At 45.7% G+C, this 26,593-nt stretch overlaps 1 protein-coding gene across 1 annotated transcript in view; it reads left to right on the forward strand.

Moving 5' to 3' along the window:
- The window catches only part of dram1 (DNA-damage regulated autophagy modulator 1), a 45,157-nt gene extending 31,426 nt beyond the window's left edge, over nt 1–13,731 (forward strand). Inside the window, exons 6-7 of the mRNA XM_048548992.2 lie at nt 5,303–5,395; nt 10,991–13,731. Of these exons, the coding sequence (XP_048404949.1) occupies nt 5,303–5,395; nt 10,991–11,047 (150 nt within the window). The 3' untranslated portion in view covers nt 11,048–13,731. The remainder of the gene's footprint in view (nt 1–5,302; nt 5,396–10,990) is intronic.
- The last annotated feature ends 12,862 nt before the right edge of the window (nt 13,732–26,593 follow it).

Raw genomic sequence — 26,593 nt, forward strand, 5'->3', positions numbered from 1 at the left:
GCTATTTTACATTTAATACATGGATAGTAACTAAGCAGAGCACATTACCTGCCTGTTAGAGATACTGTCCAATTTTTACCCCATTGATTTTGAGAATCAGACAGATCCAAAGCCAACACACCCTGTCAGTTTTTTTTCAGTATATGAGTGATTTGTTTAAGTGCATGGTACCTTCAAGTTTGCTCACACAATGGCACTGTAACTTAAAGGGAGTTGCATGGGAACTTCAGGCTTTCTGCATGGCTATGGGATGGCCCAGCTTTGAGAGAACATTATTTAAAATGAACAGATGATCACAAGCTGTCAAGACAATGTTTTCTGTACCGTGCTCTAATACTGGATAATTACTTGGTGGGCAAGTTATTAAAAGCAGCCAAACACATCTGATAAGAGAGAAACAGTATTTTTTTTAGAGTCCAGCGTGACTCTTTGGAATTATTCTGGAGAAAGTATATCAGGCTCAAAATGTTAACTCTGTTTGTCTCTCTACAGATGCTGCTAGACCTGCTGAGTTCCTCCAGCGTTCTGTGTGTTTGTTTCAGATTTCAAGCGTCTGCCGTATTTTGCTTTTATTTGGGCACATTTTTAAGACTTGTCAGTTGAACCCCCCGCCGACCCCAGTTTCAGGTGATGAGCTGAAAATACAACTGCCTGATCAGTGCAATTGACTCAATTTCGCCTGATGGGAAATTTACAACATTGGGGGTAATGTTGATTTTACCCAACACCACATCCCGAGCCTGTGATTAAAGCCAATGAGTAAATTGGAAATGTGTAACATTGGCATCTCACATGATCCTGTGTGTTACCAGCTGGAGGCTGAGGTTCGCATTGGACATGTCCTGTCTGGGTCAGGGCCATGTGTAGCATAAGCATCTGAATCAGTGTCAAGCCCCTTCTTGATATAAAATCCTATTATCGCACAGTATCCTTTCCTCAACAGAAGTGTTTCAGGCGTGCAAGACAAAATTTTTGGGGTCATGAACTCTCAGGAATGGCTTCCCGAGGGCACTGACTGAGGCCTAACAGCTGCAAGGCCCCTTTAAAAAGTTGCAGTTTTTAAATGGTGCGTGTGGGCCAGCTGGCCTGATTCCTGTTTTGAGAGCACAGTGAAAATGTCAGTGCTTTTTGTTTTAAATATCTTGCAGTCTAAACAGACTCCTGTCCTCACACCTCTCTGACTCTCTGTGCTCTGGGGACAAGCGAAGTAGGGTCGAAATAAGATAAAGCTTGGGATGGCCTGCTGAATGAACATGGTTTGCAAACTGCAGTGCTAAAGTTACATTGGGTTACTGCTAATGTAGAATTCTGTGCAGGGTCACCTTTACAAACCACAAACGTGAACTGCTTACACAGGCTGTGGCCTTATTTAAGCACACAAACATTTGCATTAGACTTCTCAAGCCTGGAACACACAAAGAATCCCTGATTGTACAAGCAGTCTGTTTGGCCAATCAAGCCCACACTGACGCCCACCAAGAGGATCCCAGCCAGACCCATCCCCTTGAATGCAAGTCCCAGAACTTTAACCTGGGACTCTGTGCAGGCCATCCCAAGCTTTATTTTATTTTGACCCTATTTCGCTTGTCCCCAGAGCACAGAGAGTCAGAGAGGTGTGAGGACAGGAGCCTGTTTAAGACTGCAAGATATTCCGCTTCTTCCTGTCCCGCAGGCCCGACCAGTCCCACTCCACCGACACCATCCGCCTAGCCGGACTCGTCCTCACCCTCAACAACTTCTCTTTCGATTCCTCCCACTTCCTACAGACAAAGGGGGTGGCCATAGGCACCCGTATGGGCCACAGCTATGCCTGCCTCTTTGTAGGTTACGTGGAACAGTCCCTCTTCCGCACCTACACAGGCCCCAAACCTCACCTCTTCCTCCGTTACGTTGATGACTGTATCGGTGCCGCCTCTTGCTCCCCAGAGGAGCTCGAACAGTTCATTCACTTCACCAACACCCTCCACCCCAACCTTCAGTTCACCTGGGCCATCTCCGGCACATCCCTCACCTTCCTGGACCTCTCAGTCTCCCGCTCAGGCAACCAGCTTGTAACTGATGTCCATTTCAAGCCCACCGACTCCCACAGCTACCTAGAATACACCTCCTCCCACCCACCCTCCTGCAAAAATTTCATCCCCTATTCCCATTTCTCCGCCTCCGCCACATCTGCTCTCACGATGAGGCATTCCACTCCCGCACATCCCAGATGTCCAAGTTCTTCAAGGACCGCAACTTTCCCCCACAGTGGTCGAGAACGCCCTTGGCCGCGTCTCCCGCATTTCCCGCAACACGTCCCTCACACCCCGCCCCCACCACAACCGCCCAAAGAGGATCCCCCTCGTTCACACACACCACCCCACCAACCTCCGGATACAACGCATCATCCTCCGACACTTCCACCGTCTACAATCCGACCCCACCACCCAAGACATTTTTCCATCCCCACCCTTGTCTGCTTTGCGGAGAGACTACTCTCTCCGTGACTGCCTTGTTCGCTCCACACTGCCCTCCAACCCCACCACACCCGGCACCTTCCCCTGCAACCGCAGGAAATGCTACACTTGCCCTCACACCTCCTCCCTCACCCTTATCCCAGGCCCCAAGATGACATTCCACATTAAGCAGAGGTTCACCTGCACATCTGCCAATGTGGTATACTGTATCCATTGTACCCGGTGTGGCTACCTCTACATTGGGGAAACCAAGCGGAGGCTTGGGGACCGCTTTGCAGAACACCTCCGCTCGGTTCGCAATAAACAACTGCACCTCGCAGTCGCGAACCATTTTAACTCCCCCTCCCATTCTCTAGATGACATGTCCATCATGGTCCTTCTGCAGTGCCACAATGATGCCACCCGAAGGTTGGAGGAACAGCAACTCATATTCCGCTTGGGAACCCTGCAGCCTAAGGGTATCAATGTGGACTTCACCAGCTTCAAAATCTCCCCTTCCCCCACCGCATCCCAAAACCAGCCCAGTTTGTCCCCTCCCCCCACTGCACCACACAACCAGCCCAGCTCTTCCCCTCCACCCACTGCATCCCAAAACCAGTCCAGCCTGTCTCTGCCTCCCTAACCTGTTCATCCTCTCATCCATCCCTTCCTCCCACCCCAAGCCGCACCTCCATCTCCTACCTACTAACCTCATCCCACCTCCTTGACCTGTCCGTCTTCCCTGGACTGACCTATCCCCTCCCTACCTCCCCACCTATACTCTCCTCTCCACCTATCTTATTTTCTCTCCATCTTCGGTCCGCCTCCCCCTCTCTCCCTATTTATTCCAGAACCCTCACCCCGTCCCCCTCTCTGATGAAGGGTCTAGGCCTGAAACGTCAGCTTTTGTGCTCCTGAGATGCTGCTTGGCCTGCTGTGTTCATCCAGCCTCACATTTTATTATCTTGGATTCTCCAGCATCTGCAGTTCCCATTATCACTCTGTATTACCCATGTAGTTGCCACGAAAGCTCAGCAGGTCTGGTAAGCATCTGTGAAGAAAATATCAGAGTTAACGTTTTGGGTCCGGTGACCCTTCCTTGGAATATCCACCCCCTGTCACCCCGAATTTCCCATGGCTAACCCACCTAACCTGCACAGGGGCGGCACGGTGGCTCAGTGGTTAGCACTGCAGCCTCACAGCGCCAGGGACCCGGGTTCGATTCCAGCCTCGGGTAACTGTCTGTGTGGAGTTTGCACATTCTCCCTGTGACTGTGTGGGTTTCCTCCGGTGCTCCGGTTTCCTCCTACAGTCCAAAGGTGTGCAGGCTAGGTGGCCATGTTAAATTACCCATAGTGTTCGGGGGTGTGTGGGTTATAGGGGGAAGGTTCTGGGTGGGATGCTCCAAAGGGCAGTGTGGACTTGTTGGGCCGAAGGGCCTGTGTTCTCACTGTAGGGAATCTAATCCCTGGCCACAACAGCCCTGGTTTGCTCGAGCATGGGCTTCAACTTACCTAAAAATTCTATTCAAAATAAAAAAAACTTTGCAAAATTAGAAACTGGCTAACTGAAAAATTTCTAAATTGGTCTCTGCACAAGGGCCAATGAAATTACAGAAAATGATTCACCCTGAACCACACAACAAAACCTCAACAGGAAACCATAGCACTGGGGAAGGGGAAGGGTGCAGTGGTATCAGAAGAAGCTGGAGGGCTCTGGGATTTGCGGGGGGAAAGGGCGAGAGGGAAATGAACAAGTTAGAGATGCTGGAATTTGGGAGGAAGGGGAAGCTACATGAATTCTGCTAACTTTTGCCATTTAGGAAATGTTTAAATCTTAGTATTTGCTGATGAAAACATTTTATTGGAACAGTATTATGATTCTATTTCACCTGAAAAATATCAAAGTTAACCAGACTGATAAACTGGAATGAAGACCATGTTGGACAGTGACTATTAACTGAAAGCTAGACTTTTGTTGTTGGTATATGAGGGTAAGAGGCAGATACACTTGAGGTACAGAGAAGCCATTTTCTGAGTGACTGCTGGAAGCAGTTTGAGGACTGAATGGCCTCCACATGTTGTAATGATAAAAGCACATCACTCTGGTAGTATCCAGAAGTGGTTTGCCATCTCCTCTAGGGCGAGAAATACCTCCAACCAATGAATTGCCAGCATCCTTTTTTCCTAACTTGGCCATGGGATGTGGCAGTCACTGGTGAAGCCAACTTTTGTTGCCCATCCCTAATTGTTCAAAGAGGAGCCTGGGTAGCGGGTCTGGATTTGCATGGAGGCCAGAACAGATAAGAATGGCTGTTTCCCTTCTGTAAAGGGCATTTATGATTTGGACATGTTTTTACAACAATTAACAGCCTATATTGGGCTAACTTTCAGACTAAATTTTTATTGAATTCAAGTTTCACAATGTGCATTTGTAGGATTTGAATGCAACTCCCAGAACACTAACCTGGGACTCTGTATTGCCCATGCAGTGACATTACCACAATGCCATCACTACCTCCACCCCTGGTTAGAATTTGTGCTGACGTCATCTACTGATTTAACCTCTGCGAGTGAAAGTTGTGTTCCTCATTTGCAGCCAGCCTGTAATTTTCTGATCTGAGCTGGTTCTAGAAAGAGATAACAAAGTGTGGAGCTGGATGAACACACCAGGCCAAGCAGCATCTGCAGTTCCCATTATCTCTGGTTCTGGAAAGAAACAGCTTCACACTAAAGACTAATACAAATCAAATGTGACCTCCTGGCTGCTGTCCCTCAGTTCTGTTCGATTAGGGTTTTAGTTACAGATTACATGTTAAATAAATGTCTTTAATATGTTGCTCTCTCTCTCTCTCTTCTTTCACGCAGGGCTATGGTTATCATGTGGCAAGTGCAGTTTGCGAGTGGCTAGTTGCATTCAGCTTTAATTTCTTCTTCTTAACGTATATTAAGGAGTTTCAGGTAAGAAATAGTTTGAAATATGTAAGAGTTGATGTGTTCTGAGATGTTTTCTTGAACTGCAGCTGACCCTGTTTGGGTGGATTACAGCGTGTAAAGGGTACGGCTTTGGTGTAAAGTTGTTTCATGTTACGGTTACAGTTCCACACAACAGCACCCACGTTTCAAAAGCACTTTAATATCTGTGAAGTACATTGGGACAACAGCAAAAGGCTTGTTTTTAGTGTCACTCCAACAGTACTCAAGAAGTTCAACACAATTCAGAGCAAAGCAACCCTGCTTGATGGACACCCCAGTATCACTGTCAATATTTACTTTCATTGCTACCTGACTACAGTGGCACAGTGCATAGATCATAAAGCTACAGGTAAAAACAATTCATTCGGTCCATTGAGCCTGCTTGATCATTCAATAAGCTCTATCTGTGGCATTTGCTGTATTTACCTGCATTTCTCCAATAACCCTCAACTCCTTGATAACCTGACATTGAATGTATTCAATGGCCCTGCCTCCAATGTTCTCTGGGGAAGGGGGTTCCAAAGATTAATTCTTCTCAGAGAAGATAGTTTTCCTTATCTCCACACTAAATAAGAATAAACGTATAGTTCAGACCATACCACCTCCCCACATCCCCTTCTAGATTCCCTCTAGAGGGGAAACATCTTAGCATCTTGCCATTCGAGCTTCTGCAAAGTCTTAAATATTTCATTAAGGTAGTCGCTCATTCTTCTAAACTCCAACGAGTAAAAACCCAACCTTCCCTCATTAGACAACCCCTTCATCTTAGGAATCAGTTGAGTGAACCTTCTTTGATCTGCTGCAAATGCAACACTATCCTTCCTTAAGTTACTAGACCAGAACTGTACATAGTAATCCAGGTGGAGTCTCACCAATGTCTTGCACAGTTGAAGCAAGATCTTTACAATTGATTCCCCTTGCAAAAAAGGGCAACAACCCATTGCCTTCCCAATCACTTGCTGAATCTGCATGCTAACTTTTCATTATTCATGTAACAGGACATTTTGTACCATAGCACATGCAGTCTGTCTCCACTTAAATGATATTCTACTTTGCTATTCTTCCTCCCAAAGTACACAACCTCATATCTTCCTACATCATAATCCACCTGACAGATATTGCCTATTTACCTAACCAATCTTATAACCCCTTTGTATATTCCTTCTATCCTTCTCACAACTTGCACCATCTAGAAGATGCAATGCAACTTTCCTTTGACAGCACACGAGAATGCATTCCCCTCCAAACCACACACTAAAGTGACTTGGAATCAGACATCCGAGGGTCTATCTATGCCTCAGGGTCAGCTGCAGTTCAAGAAAACATCTCAGCACCACCGTCTCAAGGGCAATTAGGGATGGGCAATGCCCACATCCTATGAACAAGTAAGGAGTGGTACTTGAGTCAGTTCCTCCCCAAACCATGCCATTGGATTACAAGAATAAATGTTGCTGGGCATCTAGGATTGGGCTCGCAAGTTTATATCTATACTCCCCCTTCAACCCTCTCATAAACACATCCGCTTTATGAGTGGAAAGTCCCAGCCTTCCTCTCTCTGATCCCAATCATATTGAATTCTCATTACTTCATTCCCTACACCAAAACTACCTGTTTATTTCCTTATTCTGTGCTACATACGCATTCCTGTGCATCCAACTATTACAGAGCTAGGGAATAATTAATGCAGAAACTACATAAAAATTCTTAAATTGAGAGATATGGAAAGGAAGATACTCTCCCCACTTCTTACTGTGCTGTTACCCTCTGGAGGTAACAGTGGTGATTTCACAGCTTGTTTGCCTTTAGATGTGGCACTCCCTGGTGTATTGCCCATCCATGGCTTAATCCCCAGAACTGACGGTTTTTCTTGAAACTACTGAGAGTGGTTGGATAACAGGCCCATGGTTCGCTCAGTGTGACAGTCAATGTTAACCAGGGAAGGGGTATGGGGGCTCTCTGTGATTGGTTCTGTGATTGGGCACTGTGCTCAGATTGAGGTGGGCACCAGGAACCTGAGCCACTGGCAGCACCTGGTACCTGTGATTTCTGTCACTGGCACAGGCACTAGACAAGCTGGTGTGGGGAATTGACTTTCTTAAAGGAAAAGAGACCTGTACTTTCATAAGAGATAATGGGAACCGCAGATGCTGGAGAATCCAAGATAACAAAGTGTGTAGCTGGATGAACACAGCAGGCCCAGCAGCATCTCAGGAGCACAAAAGCTGACGTTTCGGGCCTAGACCCTTCATCAGAGCCACAAAAGCTGATGTTTCGGGCCTAGACCCTTCATCAGAGCCACAAAAGCTGACGTTTCAGGCCTAGATCCTTCATCAGAGACCTCTGACGAAGGGTCTAGGCCCGAAACGTCAGCTTTTGTGCTCCTGAGATGCTGCTTGGCCTGCTGTGTTCATCCAGCCTCACGTTTTGTTATCGTGTACTTGCATAACCTATCTTTCAGAGCCAATGATGTCTATTTGAAATATGGTCATTATTGCAATGAAGGAAACACAGTAGCCAATTTATGCACAGCAAGCTCCCATAAACAAGACAATGACCTGGTAAGGAAGGGTCCAGACACAAAATGTCAGCTTTCCTGCCCCTCTGACGCTGCTTGGCCTGCCGTGTTCATCCAGCTCCGCACTGTGTTATCTCTAATGACCTGCTTTAGTGATGTTGATAGAGATCCAGAGCAGGTGCAATTTTCTTCATTAAAGGAGCGATCCAGTTGGGTTTTCACAACAGCTGCATAATGACTTGTAGTGGTAACAGCCTAGGGTTCTGAAAAATTAAATCCACGTTTTTAAACTGTCTTGGTGGGTCTTGAGCTGGATTCATAGTCAAACATTTCCCATATCTTTCTGACTAACAAATGAATACTGTTGAAAGAAAGTGGAAAGACAACCAAAAGTTTGATTAAAGAGGGAGGTTTAAGTTGGGACTTAAAAGAGGAGAGGTGGGGTAGAGTGGTGGAGATGTTTGGAAAGGGAATTCCAAAGATTAGGCAAGGCAGCTGATCGTGGAGGGGGTGGGGGTGGGTGTGGATTTAAAATGGAGATGTGCAAGACACTGCAAGTGAGAGACATAAAAGCGAATGAGATTGCTGGGGCCGAATGGCAGGAGTGCCAAACCACAGCTTAAAGATTAACCTGCACCCACCGATCTGCATTCAGCTGACACAGTCCCACGATTTTAACATGTATATACACAAAAATATACCTTTCATTACATTTGCTATAACGTAGTCTACAGCCAATCAGTTATCTTTTGAAATATAGACGTTGGGAGTGTAGGAGACAGAACAAATTCTCCTAAATAACTAAGAGGCAATGAACAGGCAATCAGCATTAGAGATAAAGGCCAAAGAATAAATATCGGAGAAACCCCTCTGCTTTTGGAGTAGTGCTGTGGGATCTTCCACATTCACCTAAGAAAACAGACTGAACTTGCTTTGATAACAAGGTGTGGAGCTGGAGGAACACAGCAGGCCAAGCAGCATCAGGGGAGCAGGAAGGCTGATGTTTTGGGCCTGGACCCTTCTTCAGAAATGGGGGAGGGGAAGGGGGTTCTGAAATAAATAAGGAGAGAGGGAGAGGTGATGATAGAAGGTGAATAGAGGGGCAGATAGATAGAGAGAAGATGGATGGGTCAAGGATGCGGGGATGAAGCCAGTAAAGGTGAGTGTACGTAGGGAGAGATAATGGGAACTGCACATGCTGGAGAGTCCGAGATAACAAAGTGTGGAACTGGATGAACACAGCAGGCCAAGCAGCATCTTGGCCAAGGAGCACAAAAGCTGACGTTTTGGACCTAGACCCTTCATCAGAAAAGTGTACGTAGGGAGTTAGGATGGGGTTGGTCAGTGAGGAGGGAGGGCCGGGTAGGTGAGAGGGAAAACGGACAGGTCAGGGAGGCAGGGATGAGGTTGGTAGGCGGGAAGTGGGGGTAGGGTTGGTTAGTGAGGTGGGAGGTGTGGATGGGTGGGAGGAAAGACAGACAGGTCAAGGACGTGGGGAGGAGATGGGCTGGACTTGGGATGCGTTAGGGGGAGGGGAGATTTTGAAATTCGTAAAATCCACAGTGAGACCATTGGGCTGCAGGGTTCCCAAGCAGAATATGAGGTGCTGTTCCTCCAGTTTGCGGGTGTTTTCATTGTGGCACTGGAGGAGGCCCAGGATGAAACATCACCCAGGGAGTGGGAAGGGGAGTTAAAATAGTTGGTGAACAGAAGGTGTTGTTAATTATAGTGTATGGAGCACAGGTGCTCCGCTAATGGGTCACTGAGTCTGTGCTTGGTCTCACCGATATAGTGGATGCCACACCGGGAGCAACGGATACAGCAGAACAGCTTGGAAGTTATACAGGTGAACCTCTGTTGGATAATGCAAGTTTGTCTGGGCCCTCAGATGGACGTCAGAGGGGAGGTGTGGGGGCAGGTTTAGCACCTCCTCGATTGCAGGGAAAAGTGCCGGGTGTGATTGGGTTTGTGGGGAGTATGGAGCAGGTGAGGGAGTCGTGGAGTGAGCAGTCCCTACGAAAGGCAGATGGGGTGGGGAGGGGAATATCTCTTTGATGGTGGGGTCGGATTATAAGTAGCAGAAGTGGCAGAGGATGAGGCGCTGGAGTGGAGGTTGGTGGGGTGATATGTGAGTACCGGGGGGATTCTGTCTTTATTTTTGTTGGGGGGAGAGGGTTTGAGGGCAGAGGTGTGGGAAATGCGGATGAGGGCATTTTTGATCAATGGAGGGGGTTGCTGCAGTCCTTGAGAGAGAACATCTGGGGTGTCCAGGAGTGGAATGTTCCACCTAGGGAGCAGATGTAGTGGAGGAATTGGATGTAAGGGATCGCATTCTTGCAGGAAGGTGGGTGAGAGGAGGTGTAGTCCAGGTTTCTGTGAGAGTCGGTAGGTTTGAAATTAATGTCGGTGCTGAGACGGTTACCGGATATAGAGATAGAGAGGTCTGGGAAGGGGAGAGAGGTATCAGAGATGATCCAGGTGAATTTGAGGTTGAGGTGAAATATGTTAGTAAAGTTGATGACCTGTTCAAGATCCCCATGGGAGCATGAGGCAGCGCCAATACAGTCATCAATGCAGCGGAGGAAGAGGTGAGGGATAGTGCTGGTGTAATGCCCCCGGCCTCATTCCCATGTCCAACCCTCCCTCTCATCCCCACCTCATTGACCTGACATTACCTGTCCACCTTCTTCCCCACCTATCTGCTCCACCCTTCCCACTGACCAATTCCCACTACCCCCTACCTCCTTCCACCTATTGCCATCCCACCTACCTTCTCCCAGTCTTACCCCTCTCCCCCCATTTATTTCCCAGCTCCTTCCTCCCTTTCCAGTCCTGATGAAGAGTCTAGGCTCGAAGTGTCAACCCTCCTGCTCCTGTGATGCTGCCTGACCGGCTATGTTCCTCCAGTTCCACGCTGTAGTGAATCTTTCTTAAACATTTCCAAGTTCTGAAATGTCGCTTCTCTGATGTTGGTCAGCAGCCCGTGCTGTTAGCTGTGAACCTGTTGGAAATGAAAGATGCTTTTGTGAACCACTGAGAGTCAATTTTTCTTCTTTTTCCAACAGACATTCACTATAAACGTCAGAACAGTGTTACTTCAAGACTCATGCAATGAATCATAAAGTACGTTCCAAAAGACCACTTTCCTCTCCCGAGTCAGTGTGTTCAGGAAACATATGGAAAAGTGAAAGCATCCATCAATATCCTTGTGTTTTCTTTGTATTATTTGTACTTTATTCTATTTTAAGCCACTTCCATGTAATACTGCTTATCACAGTAACTTGCATTTATATTGTGCCTTTTAGAGTAGTGAAACAGTGAGATGTCCTTTGCTGGAATGTTTCTGAGTGGAAACAGGAGACCTTAGGGGAGGTGACCAAAACTTACACAGGTATGTTTGAAGCAGAAGTTTATGAATGGAATTCCAGTGCTTGCATCTTAAGATATCTGAGAGTTGAGGGGTATTCTGGTATCATCCAACCCTAGTGCAAGTATAACTCCAGCAGTGAATTTCCTCAAGATGTTTTGCTATTTTAAACTTGCTTTGCATATATTCCTTCAAAAGTAATCCACCCAGCTTCTGAATCATGGTCAATCAGTCTGCATCAATCCATTTACACAAGAACAACCTGAATACAAACAAACTGGTCTTAGGATTGTTTAAACGCCACAAACATAAACTGGTTAAATCTTGAGTTCACTGAGCATTTGGGCAGCTCATGTAAGTTGGCAGTTCCGTACTTGCTGTGTTCTTGTCATGTTACAATGCTGGCTTAGAAAGGCTGCAAAGACCAAGGTTCACACTTACAACTCAAATGTGAAACCACAGCTGCTGTTCTCAGAGTACTTGAAGCATGTCATTGGAGAGTCCGTTCACAGCAACTTTTCTTGTGCCTTTAACACTGTTAAATATTCCCAAGGTACTTCAGAATGGTTATCCAACACACACTACAAGAGGATTTCAGTTTAGAAGTAGATAAGTCTTACTGAGTTATAAAGGACTTTGATGAGACCAACCTAAGAGAGTCAGAAGTCACACAACACCAGGTTATAGTCCAAAGCAGTGCTCTGAAAGCTTGTGTTTTTGAATAAAGCTGTTGGACTATAACCTAGTGTTGTGTAACTTCTGATTTTGTCCACGCCAGCCCAACATCAGCACCTCATCATCATGGTTACCTAAGGCAGAATATACTTGCCACTGAGGAAGTGCAACAGAGGTTCACCAGGCTGACACCAGGAATGGCAGTACTATCCCATGAGGAAAGATTGGTTCAATAGTGCTTGTATACATTTTTGGATTTTAAAGTCATCAAGAGTACTGGAAGAAAGTGGGAATACAGCATTGAGTTAGGAGGATCATCCTTGATCATATTGAATGGAGGAGCAGGCTTGAAAGGCCCAGTGGCCTACTCCTGCTCCAAGATTTTATAATTCACACATTTGAGAATAAGTCAGGTGGAGGTCTTGGGATGACATATTGGTCAAAGATGTAATTTTTTAGAGATAGTAGGAACTGCAGATGCTGGAGTCTGGGATAACACAGTGTAGAGCTGGATGAACACAGCAGGACAAGCAGCATCAGAGGAGCAGGAAGGCTGATGTGGTCTAGGCCCGAAACATCAGCTTTCCTGCTCCTATGATGCAGCTTGGCCTGCTGTGTTCATCCAGCTCTACACCTTGTTATGTAATTTTTAAGGACTGTTTTTAGAGGAGGAGAGGCGTATGGAGAGGCTTAAGGAAGGAATGCCAGAGCTTGAATCCTGGACACTGAATGCCTGACTAAAATCAAGCATGCGCAGGAGGCCAGGACTGAATGAGCACAGAAATTTCAGAGTCTGAGGAAATTTTACAGATAGGAAAGGGGAATACCACGGAGGGATGAGAAATTCTCTTCATTCTTTCACAGGATGTGGGTGTTGCTGGCTGGGTCAGCATTTATTGCCCATCCTGAATTTCCCAGAGGGTTGTTATGAGTCAACCACATTGCTGTGGGTCTGGGGTCACACGTAGACCAGGCCAGAAAAGGACAGCAGTTTTCTTCCCTGTAGGACATAAACAAACTAGATGGGTTTTACCCTACAATTGGCAATGGTTTCCTGGTCATCATTGGACTCTTAATGCCAGATTTATTTGAATTCAGATTTCACCATCTGCCATGACAAGATTCAAATTCAGGACCAGAGAACATTACCTGGCTCTCTGGATTAAGTCTAGTGATCACACCACGATGCTATTGCCTCTGAGATGTTGCTGGAGCAGGATAAACAGGGAGGGTTATGGGGTGATTAATTTGGTATGAGTTTGCATACTGGTAGAAAAATTAGGATGAGCTGAGGTTTAATGATGATGGAAAGGGGGAGGGTGGCCGTGGAGCATTCAGATGGTTGAGTCTGAAGAGAATGAAAACATAGGTGAGGGTTTCAGGAGTAGATTGGCTTACTTCATTCACAATGCAGCGAGAAGCACTTTGCTGGAACACCAGCCTCATTGGACAAATGCACCTTTACACTGCAAAAGATGGCAAAGAGAGCTGCCTGTCACTCTCAAACTCATTTTCTTGTAGAAAAATCGCAATTAATTGGGTCAGTTTTGATGTTGGATCATTCTGATAAGTTCAAATCAAAATAACTTTGGGGTGGGATGAGAATGAATGACTGTTTTGGACAAAATTTCCTCCTAATGATTCATGTATTTTGTGTACAAATTGTACAGTTTTTAAATTGATCAAGAACGTTTTAAGATACTGTTCATCAAATAATTAAACTTTTAAAATGGTTGAGAGAAATTAAATGGATATCTATTTTTTGCCCAGAACAAAATGTTTTATTACAGTTTTTGATATAGTATATTTTAATAATAAACAATATTTTAACAAATCGTGCTTGTTGCTTTGATTCTTCAACTACACCACTACTCACTTCTGGCCTCCTCCCCAAACGTTTCTCAAAATGTCAATCATTTCTGCACCTAGTTGTTCCTTTGTTTCTTTGACAACACTTCACAGTTACATTGTGCCTTTAAAGTTTCACACGAACAGTTTAAGACAAACTGTGACACTGAACTCAGCCACATCGGGGGTGATTAGGTTAGATGACCAAAACCTTTATCAAGAGATAGTAGGAACTGCAGATGCTGGAGAACCTGAGATAACAAGGTGTAGAGCTGGATGAACACAGCAGGCCAAGCAGCATCAGAGGAGCAGGAAGGCTGACGTTTCCGGCCTAGACCCTTCTTCAGAAATGGCCGAAATGTCAGCCTTCCTGCTCCTCGGATGCTGCTTGGCCTGCTGTGTTCATCCAGCTCCACACCTTGTTACCTTTAAATTGTGTCTGAAGAAGAAAAGTGAGGCACTGGTACCTGTGGGAGAGTGACTAAAATTGGGGGTGTTGGGGATGCACTCGAACCAGATTTAGTGCGCAGAGATTTTATTTTATTCATTTGTGGGATGCGCACATTGCTGGCTGGCCAGCATTTATTGCCCGTCCCTAATTGCCCCTTGAAAAGGTGGTGGTGAGCTGCCTTCTTGAACTGCTGCGGTGCTCCTGCTGTGGGTTGATCCACAATGCCGTTAGGGAGTGAGGATGTCTTTGCAGAGTCAACAGGGCTGTTTCTGCCATTGTCTTTTCTGGTGTCTAGGTCGATGCCAGGTGATCTGTCCAGTTCCATTTCTTTAGGTCTTTGTAGTGACTGGTATACCTGAGTGGCTTGCTAGGCCAGTGCAGAGGGCCATTGAGCGTCAATCACATTGCTGTGTGTTTGGAGTCACATGTAGGCCAGATCAGGTGAGGGTGGCAGATTTCCTCCCCTGAACCAGATGGGTTTTTCCAACAATTGGCAATTATTTCACGGTGATCAGTAGATTCTTATTCCAGACTTAATTTTGAATTCCAATTCCACCATCTGTCATGGCGAGATTCGAACCTGGGTCCCCAGAACATCAACTGGGTTTCTGGATTAACAGTGTAGCGATGATACTAGGTCATTGCTTATCGTTGAGGCCATCTTGAGGGTTGTGAGGCACATGGAGGGGGCAGGAGAGCAGGGGTGGCGTGCCATGGAGGGATTTGAAAACAGGATGACAATTTTCAAATAACACTTCTTTAAAAATGGCAGCAGAGTGGGACCCATCAGCTAGAGCTCATCTGCTCCATCCATATCTTTTCTTTGTCTTTTCATGCTTTTTCTCCCCCTTCTTACTTCCTGCCCTTGAACCTCAAGAGAAGTTATCATGGACTTCCAGCCTCAGCATGGACTACCAGCCTTGAGAGCCTTGAGGTGAATCCAGAGTAGACTGCCAGCATTCCCAGTCTGGAGGCAAGATGCCGGCCCAGAGGGGTTAGAAAGACTGTGCTTCCCAAACATTTTATTTCTTTATTTTTCTAATTTGTTCCTATGATTGATTTATTTCTTTACTTATTGTCACATGTACCAAAATACAGTGAAAAGCTTCTTCATGAGTTAAGACGATGGCAGCAGAATTTTGAATGACCTAAAATTTACAATGAGTAGAATGTGAGAGACCAGGCAGGATTGTGTTGGAATAAAAAAAATGTGGAGAAACTCAGCAGTTCTGGCAGAATCTGCAGGGAGGAAAACAGAGTTAAAGTTTCGAAACCAATGATGCTTCGTCAGAACTGATAACCATGATGTATAGGGGTCAGTGTTGGACTGGGGTGGACAAGGTCACAATTCAGGTTATTGTCCAGTTTATTTGAAAACACAAGCTTTCAAAGCGTAACGCAGACTTCACCTGATGAAGGGGCTACACTCCAAAAACTCAGAGATAGTAAGAGCTGCCGATGCTGGAGTCTGAGATAACACAGTGTGGAGCTGGAGGAACACAGCATCAGAGGAGCAGGGAAGTTTAGGGTCAGGACCCTTCTTCAGAAATGGGGATGGGGAAAGGGAGCTCCAAAATACAGACAGGGGAGGGTTGGGGATGGGGATGGTAGGTGGGATCGTGATAGGTGAGTGCAGGTAGGCAGTGGTGGGGATTGGGCATTGAGATGGCTGGGGCTGATAGGTGGGAAAGAAGACGAACAGGTTGTGTCAGGTCAAGGAGGTGGGGATGAGAGGGAGGGTTGGTCTCCCTCTCAGCCCTTCCTCCTTGACCTGACACAACCTGTCCATCTTCTGTTCCACCTATCCACTCCTCCCACCTAATGACCAATCCCCACCACTGCCTACCTGCACTCACCTATCATCATTCCACCTGCCTTCCCCAGCCCCAACCCTCCCCTCTCTATTTATTTCAGAGCTCCCTTTCCCCTTCCCCATTTCTGAAGAAGGGTCCCAACCCGAAACGTTAACTTTCCTGTTCCTCTGATATGGCCTGGCCTGCTGTGTTCCTAAAGCTCCACACTGTGTTATCTCACGCTCTAAAAACTTTTGTTTTCAAATAAACCTGTTGGGCTGTAACCTGGCGTCGTGTGATTTCAGAACTGGTTACAGGTCAGAATCGATGGTATTTACGCCAATAATGTTTTGTGTGTGTGAGAGAGAGACATAGGGTTAGAATGGAGGATTAGGCGAGGACCGAACAGAATTCATTGAAAGGGTGTGAAAAGAGAGCAAAAAAAAAGCAAAAAAAAGGGGTTGTTAGTAATTTGAATAGCTGTTATGAAGCTCAATGCCCTCATCTTATGACTGTTAGAGATAGGAACTGAGGTAGGCCATTCAGCCCCCAAAGCCTGCTGTGCCATTCAATAGGATAACAGCCAGTCTTCCATCTAGCTACCTTAAAGCTGTCAGGACTCAACATTAAGTTTATTCATTTCAGAACTGAGCACCATCGTCTTGTTTGTTAACCAACCCAATACACCAGGCTGGAGGAGCAGGAATGGTGAACAAAGAAATGACAGAGGAACCGAATTGTTACTCTACATCAGTCTTCACTGTGGAAGACATCAGCAGTGTACCACAGCTTCAAAACAGTCAGGGGACAGATGTGAGTAGAGTGGCCATCACTGAGGAGAAGGTGCTGGGGAAGCTAAAGGGCCGAAGATGGATACATCACCCAGACTAGATAAACTACAGCTACTACTCTAAAGGAGAAAGTTGAAGAGATTGTAGAGACATTGATGGTGGACTGGAAAATGGTTATTGTGACGTCCCTGTTTAAGAAGAGGGGGAGGTAGAAGACAAGAAACTATAGGCTGGTTAGCCTGACCCCGTTCATTGGTAAGATTGTAGAGTCCATTATGATGGATGAGATTGTGGAATATTTGGAAGTGCATGGTAAAACAAGGTGGAGTCAGCACAATTTCATCAAGGGGAGATTATGCCTGACAAATCTGTTAGAATTCTTGAGGAGGTAACAAGCAATTAGACAAAGGAGAGCCAGTGTATGTCAGCTATTTGGATTTCCAGAAGGCCTTTGACAAGGTGCTGCAGAGAAGGTTCTTAAATAAGGTAAGAACGCATGATTTTAGGGGCAAGGTATGAGCATGGATAGAGGGTTGGCTGATTGGCAGAAGGCACAGAGCAGGGATAAAAGGATCTTTCTCAGGATGGCAACTGGTCACTAGTGGAGTTCTACAGGGGTAAGTGTTGGGATCTCAACTATTCTCGTTATACATTGACGAACTGGATGAAGGAACTGAGGGCATTGTTGCTAAGTTTGCTGATGGCATAAAGATAGGTGAAGGAAATTTGAGGAAGCAAGGAAGCAGCAGAAGGACTTGTACAGACTAAGAGAGTGAGTAAATAAATGGCAGATGGAATACAATGTGGGAAAGTTTGAGCTTATACATTTTGGTAGGAAGAATAGAGTCACAGATTTTCTAAACAGGGAAATGCTTTGGAAATCTGAAGCACTCAGGGAATTGGGAGTCCAAGTTCAGGATTCTCTTATGGTTAACATGCAGGTTCAGTTGACAATTAGGAAGGCAAATGCAATGTTAGTATTCACTTCAAGAGGGCTAAAATACAACAGCAAGGATGTACTGCTGACACTGCATGAGGCTCTGGTATGACCACATTTGGAATATTGTGAGCAGTTTTGGGTCCTGTTGCTAAGGTAGTGTGCATTAGCATTGGTGGGGGCCCAGAGGACGTTTACAGGAATGATCCCAGGGTCGAAGGGCTTGTCATATGAGGGGCGATTCAGGACACTGGATCTGTACTTGATGGAATTTAAGGGATAAGACAGGATCTGATTGAAGCTTCCAGAATACTGTGAGGCCTGGATAGAGTCAACATGTAGATGTTTCCAATAGTAGGAGAGACCAGGATCTGAAGGTACAGCCTCAGGGTGAAGGGATTACCCTTTACAGCTGAAATGAGGAGGAATTTCTTCAGCCGGAGGGTGGTAAGTCTGTGGAACTCATTGCAACAGAGGGCTGTGGGGGCCAAGTCATTGAGTTCACTTAAGACAGAGATAGTTTCTTTATCAGTAATAGGATCAAGGGTTGTGGAGAGAAGGGAGGAGAATGGGATTGAGAAACATACAGACCATGATCAAATAATAGAACAGACTCAGTGGGCTGAATGGCCTAATTCTGCTCCTATACTTTATGGTCATTATATCATCAATGCCTTTCTTTGCATCTCCTTTTAATCTCTCTCTTCTAGCCTGTCTCCATGTATTTTATTCACTCCTTCACACCCTTGTCATCAGCAAAAATACTAGCCTTTCTGAGCTTTCAGCTCTGATGAAAGGGTGGTGTGTCACTTCTAGGGGAACTTCCTGGTGGTGGCGTTTCCATTCAACTGCTGGCCTTGTCTTTTTATGTAATAGAAGTTTCAGATTCACTACAGTGTGGAACTGGAGGAACACAGGCAGCAAGTCAATGGTTTAGATTGGGATTCTTCATCAGGACGGTTCATCAGGTTTCAGATTGGAAGGTACTGCTGGTGGAACCTTAATGAGTTACTGTGGTGCATGTTGTAGATGGTATACACCTCTATGCCTATGCGCACACTCCTGCCTTGTTCCTTGTAGACAGTGGACAGGCTCTGGGGAATCATGAGGCGACTTGCTACACCTGTAAATTCATTCTCAATGTATGAAGACATCCAGACCACTTTGTACTGCAGAGTTTGGCAATCTCTCACTATTTAATATGCTGCTGTAGCCATGATGTACTAGGTGTCACTGGCTAGGCCAGCATTTATTGCCTGTTCCCCACCTTGAGAAGGTGGTGGTGAGCTGCCTTCCTGAACCACTGCAGTCCATGTGCTGCAGGGTGACTCACAATGCCCTTAGGGAGAGATTTCCAGGATTTTCACTCAGTGAGTGAAGGAATGCTGATACATTTCCAAGTCAGGATGGTGAGTGGCTTGGAGGGGAAATGGCAAGGGGTGGTGTTCCAATGTATCTGCTGCTGTTGTCCTTCTAGATGGAAGTGGTCTTGGGTTTGGAAAGTGCTGTCTCAAGAACTTTGATGAATTTCTGCATTGCATCTTGTAGACAGTTTACACTGGGCTACTAAGTGCCAGTGGTGGGGAGACTGAACATTTGTGGATGTGATGCCAATCAAGTGGGCTGCTTTGTCCTGGATAGTGATAAGTTTCTTCAGTGTGGTTGGGGCTGCACTCATCCAGGCAAGTGGGGAGTATTCCATCACACTCCTGACTTGTGCCTTGTAAATCGTGGACGGCATTATTAGGAAGACAGGAAGTGTATTACTTGCCGCAGAATTCTTGAATGTGATTATTAATTTGTTTTGAATTATAGTTTTCAGGCCACTGGAGTTAAGAAGACTGACCTGAGGTTGCTGGATTTATCTTTGCACACCTTAGCAAGGGTGTTATATTTGTAGTTCTCCAATCCTCTGGCACCGTCGTAGGGTCTAAGGCATGCTGAAAAAAAATGGCCATTTCCACTCTCACCTCTCTCAGTCTTGTTAGATTATCAAGTTCTGGTTTCTTTTCAACTGTAAATACAGACAGCCTATCCAACACCACCTCCTTATCAATTCTCAACTCTTCTGGTGTTTGAATTACCATCACTTTCACCATTGCTTGTAAAACTACTTTTTTCATTAGTAAAGACAGATGCAAAATAGGAAAAAACTACATTTAGATCTTTGGGAAACACCAGGAGTAATGATGTGAGCAGGAGGAGAAGCCATCGCAAGCAATGCTCTGGCTATGATTTAATGGATAAGAACGGAATCCGGTGAGAATAATCCCATCTAGCTGGAGGACAGTGCAGAGGGGTTGGAGGAGGATTGTACGGGCAACTGTGTAAAAGGCTTCAGGCAACTTCAGGAGGAGGAAAAGGGAAAGCTTACTTTTCTTGCAGTCATGCAGAATGTCATGATGTGGGCTATGAATGGATGTAACAACACAAACTGTTAGCTTCAGTTCAACAGAGTAGACAGTAGCACCCTCAATTGGTTTAAAGACTAAATGGCAGTGATTTGATGCAAAAAGATTTTAATATCTGTAATTCACTGCTCCCACATTAATAGATAGCAATGCTAAAAATACAAGGGGTAGGGGGGTAAATCTACCCCAAATTCCCATTGTGCTAGTGTAAATTTATTCTTGGGAGCAACCAGAGAAATATCAACACCCCCAACCTCTATGTTAAATGGAAGGAAATGTTGAGGAGTTGCTCCTCCAGTGCCAGGGTAGTTCTCACCTGTGCTTGTTGCTCAGTGTCAAAAGAACATTTTGTGTTCCTGCCTTATGGACTGAATTGATTCTGCCTGGACTGGAAGATTGTATTATAAAGATATTTTAACGATGAGTTGTGAAATATTTCTGCGATCACTCATTTATTTTGTTTTTATTTTACTAAACCACAGTGACCTCATTTGGTGAATTCTCTCAGACTGAATAGCCCTGAAATAGTATACGAAAAGCAGTGTTTTTGAGTTCCACAGCTGAGCCGACAGGAACACAATGTTTTAATGGAAAACGCTGCATGTGTTCCACCAGCCATATCATACGAAATGGAGACATGGGCACAACACATTCCCAACACCTCAAGTCATCCCAGAATACTTGATAGCCAAAACGTATTTAAGCATGGACAGTGTTGTAATGTGGGGATACAGCATCAAATTTGCATAATGCAAGTTCTCACAAACTGAAATTAATTATAATAATTTGTTTTAAAGGAGTAAATTAAGTCAGTTGGTTAGAAAGCTGGCTTGTGGATCAGCTTGACAGCAACTGCAAGGTTTTTAATCTGTATCCTGGCTAAGGCAGACTCTGGTCCTGTCTGTGTCCTGCTTGTTGTAACGCGGTTCTTTTTTTGTTCTGGTTTGGAGGATAATCACCAGGGTCTGTCTTCAGGCAAAGAACTAAAGAGGAGGAGGAATTTGTTTTAATATTTCTTGAGTAACAAGAAATGATTAGCTCATTCAGAGAAATTTTATTCTTCTCTCAAATAGAGCCATGAGATCCTTTACATCCACCAGGAAGACTAGCAGGTAGCTAATGTTGTTCCATTGTTCAAGAACAGTAGCGAAGATAATCCAGGGAACTACAGGCCAGTTAGCCTGATTTCAGTGGTAGGCAATTTATTGGAGAGGATACTGAGGGACAGGACGAACCAACATTTAGATAATCAAGGTCTGATTAGGGATAGTCAGCATGGATTCGTGTGCAGGAAGTCACGCCTGACAAACCTTTTAGAGTTTTTCAGAGTGGAAACCGAAAGGATAGATGAAGGTAACGCTGTGGATGTTGTCTATGTGGATTTCAGTAAGGCCTTTGACTAGTAAGGCTAGTCACAAAGGTTAGGTTGCATGGGATCCAGGGTTAGCTAGCTAATTGGATTCAAAATTGGCTTGATGGTAGGAAGCAGAGGGTGATGGTTGAGGATTGTTTCTCAGACTAGAGGCCTGCAGGTAGTGTTGTGTCACAGGTGTCGGTACTGGGATCTTTGTTATTTGTTATTTACATAAATGATCTGGATGTGAATGTACAAAGCATGATTAGTAAGTTTGTGGATGAGACAAAATTAGGAGGTATCGTTGATAGCAAGGAAGGTTTTCAAAAATTACAGAGGGACCTTGATCAGATGGGGGAGTGGGCTGTGGATTGGCACATGTAATTCAATGCAGGTGAGTGTGAAGCATTGGACTTTGGAAAGTCAAATCAAGATAGGGCTTATAATGGCAAGGTCCTGAGGAGTGTTGTGGAACAGAGGAATCTGGAGCAGAAGTACATATTTTGTTGACAGTGGCGGTCACAGGTGGACATGATGGTGAAGAAGACATATAGCATTCCGGCCTGAATCATTCAAGGCATTAAGTACAGGAGTCGGGATGTTATGTTACAGTTATATAACTTATTGATGGGGCCACACTTAGAGTATTGTGTACAGTTTTGGTCACCCTGTTGTAAGAAAGACATTTTAAACTGGAAAGTGTGCAAAGAAGATTTACAAGTAAATCAGAACTAGTAGGACTGAGTTATAGGAAGAGGTTGGCCAGGATAGGACCTTATTCCTTGCAATGTAGGAGAATGAGGGGTGACATATTGAGGTGTATAAAGTCACGAGGAGCACAGATAAGATGAATGCACTTCGTCTTTTTCCCAGTGATGGGGAATTGAAAACTTGATAGCATGGTTTAAGGTGAGAAGGAAAATATTTAAGGAGGACCTGAGGGACAACTTCTTCGCCCAGAGAGTGGTGTGTTTATGGAATGAGCTGCCAGAGAAAGTGGTGAGGCAGGTACAATAGCAACATTTAAAAACATTTGGATAGGCACATGGATGGGAAGGGTTTAGAGGGGTATGGACCAAATGTGGGCAATTGGAACTAGCTGAGTGGGCTCCATGGTCAGCATGGACCAGTTGGGCAGAAGGGTCTGTTTCCCAGATTGTGCAGCACACAATCCATGCTGTATTGCTCTATAACTCTATGACCTGACGGACAGATGAAGTCTTGGTTAATACCTCAGCTGGAAGCTGACATCCCTAACAAGGCAGCACTCTGAGTACTGCACTAATCATGTGCTCCAACCACTGGAGAGAGACTGTACCCACAACATTCAGCCTCAAAACAAGAAAAGCAACCACTGAGCCAACACTGGTGACCAACAATCATCTCGATGATTGAAGACAGGCACTTATAGTTGTTTCAGTATTAGCTCAATAAACTGGCCTCCAGCCCAGTGAATTCTTATGTATTGCAATCTAGGAAAAATACCATCCCCTGGAAAAAGTTGAAGCAAGTAAGCCAGAGGCAATTTAGCCTGTAAGGCAGGAGCACAAAGTGTTCTTGAAGTTAGCACCTAATTTGGCTGTCTCACCCACAGTAAAAGAGCACAAGAGAGGAAGAGGCACATATCATTTCTGGTTTAATGCAGAGTCTGGAAGAAATCCCTGACAACTAACATCAGATTGTATTCTGACATCTAGCCTTAAGTGAGTTGCAATTTTTTCCACCAGCAAGACCAAATCTATTGGCATCTTGCTCAACCCCAAGCTAAATTTCTGACAACTTACTTCAAACACAGTCAGTACTTCCACAAACAACAAACCCTGGTTTCACTCCTACGTCAGCTCAGATATTGCTCAAACCATCAACGATGTTCACATGATAACAAAATGTGAGGCTGGATGAACACAGCAGGCCAAGCAGCATCTCAGGAGCACAAAAGCTGACGTTTCGGGCCTAGACCCTTCATCAGAGAGGGTCTAGGCCCGAAACGTCAGCTTTTGTGCTCCTGAGATGCTGCTTGACCTGCTGTGTTCATCCAGCCTCACATTTTATTATCTTGGAATTCTCCAGCATCTGCAGTTCCCATTATCAACGATGTTCACACTGTGTGAGGCTGGATGAACACAGCAGGCCAAGCAGCATCAGAGGAGCAGGAAAGCTTGGCGTTTCGGGTTGGGACCCTTGGCCTGCTGTGACCATCCAGCCTCACACCGTGTTATCTCAGATTCTCCAGCCATCAGCAGTTCCTACTATCTCTACAACAATGCTATTCACAACTTGGATTCTATTCTTTCAACTCTCTCCTGGCCTGCTTCTCATCTTTCACTCTCTGAAAACCTCAATACAGCCAAAACTCATCTGTCCATATCCTAAGTCACATTACTACAAAGCAAAGAACTGTCAATGCTGCAAGTCTGAAACAAACAAAAACAGGAACTGCTGGAGAAACTCAACAGATCTGGCAGCATCGATGAAGAAAAAACGGAGTGAACATTCCAGTCCAGTGATGTATTCTATTCTGAAGGAGGGTCACTGGACTCGAAATGTATATTCTGTTTTCCATTGGAAGATGCTACCAGATCTGCTAAGTTTGTCCAGCTATTTCTGTTTTTGTTTGTTTCAGATCTCCAGCATCCATAGTTCTTTGTTTCATATTAATTTTATATTAAAGCAACAAACCAGCTCAGCAAGCCAACCAATCATAACACCCACAACCTGAGCTACAAATCTACTCCAAAACCTTCTGTTAATGCCCATCCCACACCCCATTCTAATCAACCAACACTGGTTCCGGCTCTCTCAATGCCTCAAAATGAATGTTTAAATCCCCTGCACAATGATAACAATGAGTTATAAAGAAAAGTATTATCCTGTTTCAAATCCCAGAAACAGCACAAAAATCCAGGCAGTCCTGAAGGGATGCTGCAGTCAAATTTTTTTTTGGTTGATGCATTCAACTAAGACCCCGTCTGCCTTCCGAGCTGGATGTCAAAGATCCCATGGTACTACTTAAGAGAATGGAAAGAGGGAGTATGCTGCCTCATCATGGCCACTTACTATCCCACAGTCAACATCAGTAGAACATGATAGCTGTCCTTTATCACAATGCAGTTTGTGGATGGATGTGGAGATTATCTGTTGCTTCCTAAAACAGTGACTATACTTCAAAAAATACTTTGTCAGCTGTAAAAGAGATTTGAAGCTTCTTGGGGTCATGAAAGGCACTATATAAATGTAAGGCAGCATGGGACGAGCTTCTCAAGGGCAGCTAGGATGGGCAATAAATGCTGGCCCAGCCAGTAACACCCATATCCCCAGGAATGAACAAAAAAATGCTTCATTTATTAATCGCTGGGAAAAGATTTGCCTAACATCTAATCAGGTCCTGCCCTTATTGAACTCACAAAGGTGAACCAAACCTTCCAGAGGCAGTCTCATTGAAATTGTTTCTCCATGTGAACATAGTTTAGTCTGAGAGAGATAAGGGGAACTGCAGATGCTGGAGAATCCGAGATGACAAAGTGTGGAGCTGGATGAACACAGCAGGCCAAGAAGCATTTCAGGAGCACAAAAGCTGATGTTTCAGGCCTAAACCCTTCATCAGAAAAGGGGGAGGGGGAGAGGGTTCTGAAATAAATAGGGAGAGAGGGGGATGCGGATCAAAGATGGATAGGGGAGAAGATAAGTGGAGAGGAGGTAGATAAGTTAAAGGAGCAGGGATGGAGCCTGTACAGGTGAGTATAAGTGGGGAGGTGGCGAGGGGATTGATCAGTCTGGGGAGGATGGACAGGTCAAAGGGGCAGGATGAGGTTAGCAGGAAGGAGATGGAGGTGTGGCTTGAGGTGAGAGGAGGGGATGGATGAGAGGAAGAACAGGTTAGTGAGGTGGTGAGGAGCTGGTCTGGTTTTGGGATGAAGTAGGGGGAGGGGAGATTTTGAAGCTCGTGTAGTCCACATTGATACCATTGGGTTGCAGGGTTCCCAAGCAGAATATGTTCCTGCAACCTTTGGGTGGCATCGATGTGGCACTGCAGGAAGGCCAGGATAGACATGTCGTCTGAGGAATGGGAGCGGGAGTTGAAATGGTTCGCGACTGGTTGGTGCAGTTGTTTATTGCAAACTGAGCGTAGGTGTTCTGCAAAGTGCTCCCCAAGCCTCCGCTTGGTTTCCCCAATGTAGAGGTAGCCACACCGGGTACAGTGGATGCAGTATACCACATTGGCAGATGTGCAGGTGAACCTCTGCTTGATGTGGAATGTCATCTTGGGGCCTGGGATGGGGGTGAGGGGGAGGTATAGGGGCAGGTGTAGCACTTCCTGTAGTTGCAGGGGAAAGTGCTGTGTGTGGTGGGGTTAGAGGGGAGTGTGGAGTGGACACGGGAGTCACAGAAAGAGTGGTCCCTCTGGAAAGCCGATAAGGCGGGGACGGAAAAATGTCTTTGGTGGTGGGGTCGGATTGTAGATGCTGGAAGTGTCGGAGATGATGCGTTGGATCCGGAGGTTGGTGGGGTGGTATGTGAGGACTGGGGGGATTCTGTTTTGGTGGTTATTGTGGGGGTGGGGTGTGAGGGGTGAGTTGCGGGAAATGCGGGAGACACGGTCGAGGACGTTCTCGACCACTGAGGGCCGGGGGGGGGGGGGGGGGGGGTGTGAAATTTGCAGTCCTTGAAAAATGAGGACGTCTGGGATGTATGGTAGTGGAATGCCTCATCCTGGGAGCAGATGCGGCAGAGGCAAAGCAATTGGGAATAGGGGATGGAATTTTTGCAGCAAGCTGGGTGGGAGGAGGTGTATTCTAGGCAGCTGTGGGAGTCGGTGGGCTTGAAATGGATGCCGGTTTCTAGGTGGTTGCCTGAGATGGAGACTGAGGGGTCCAGGAAGGTGAGGGATGTGTTGGAGGTGGTCCAGGTGAACTTGAGGTTGGGTTGGAAGGTGTTGAAGTGGATGAACTGTTTGAGCTCCTCTTGGGAGCATGAGGCGGCGCCGATACAGTCATCAATGTAATGGAGGAAGAGGTGGGGTTTGGGGCCAGTGTAGGTGCGG

The sequence above is a fragment of the Stegostoma tigrinum genome, chromosome 18 (assembly GCF_030684315.1).
Source record: "Stegostoma tigrinum isolate sSteTig4 chromosome 18, sSteTig4.hap1, whole genome shotgun sequence".
In the NCBI taxonomy this organism is placed as follows: Eukaryota; Metazoa; Chordata; class Chondrichthyes; order Orectolobiformes; family Stegostomatidae; genus Stegostoma; species Stegostoma tigrinum.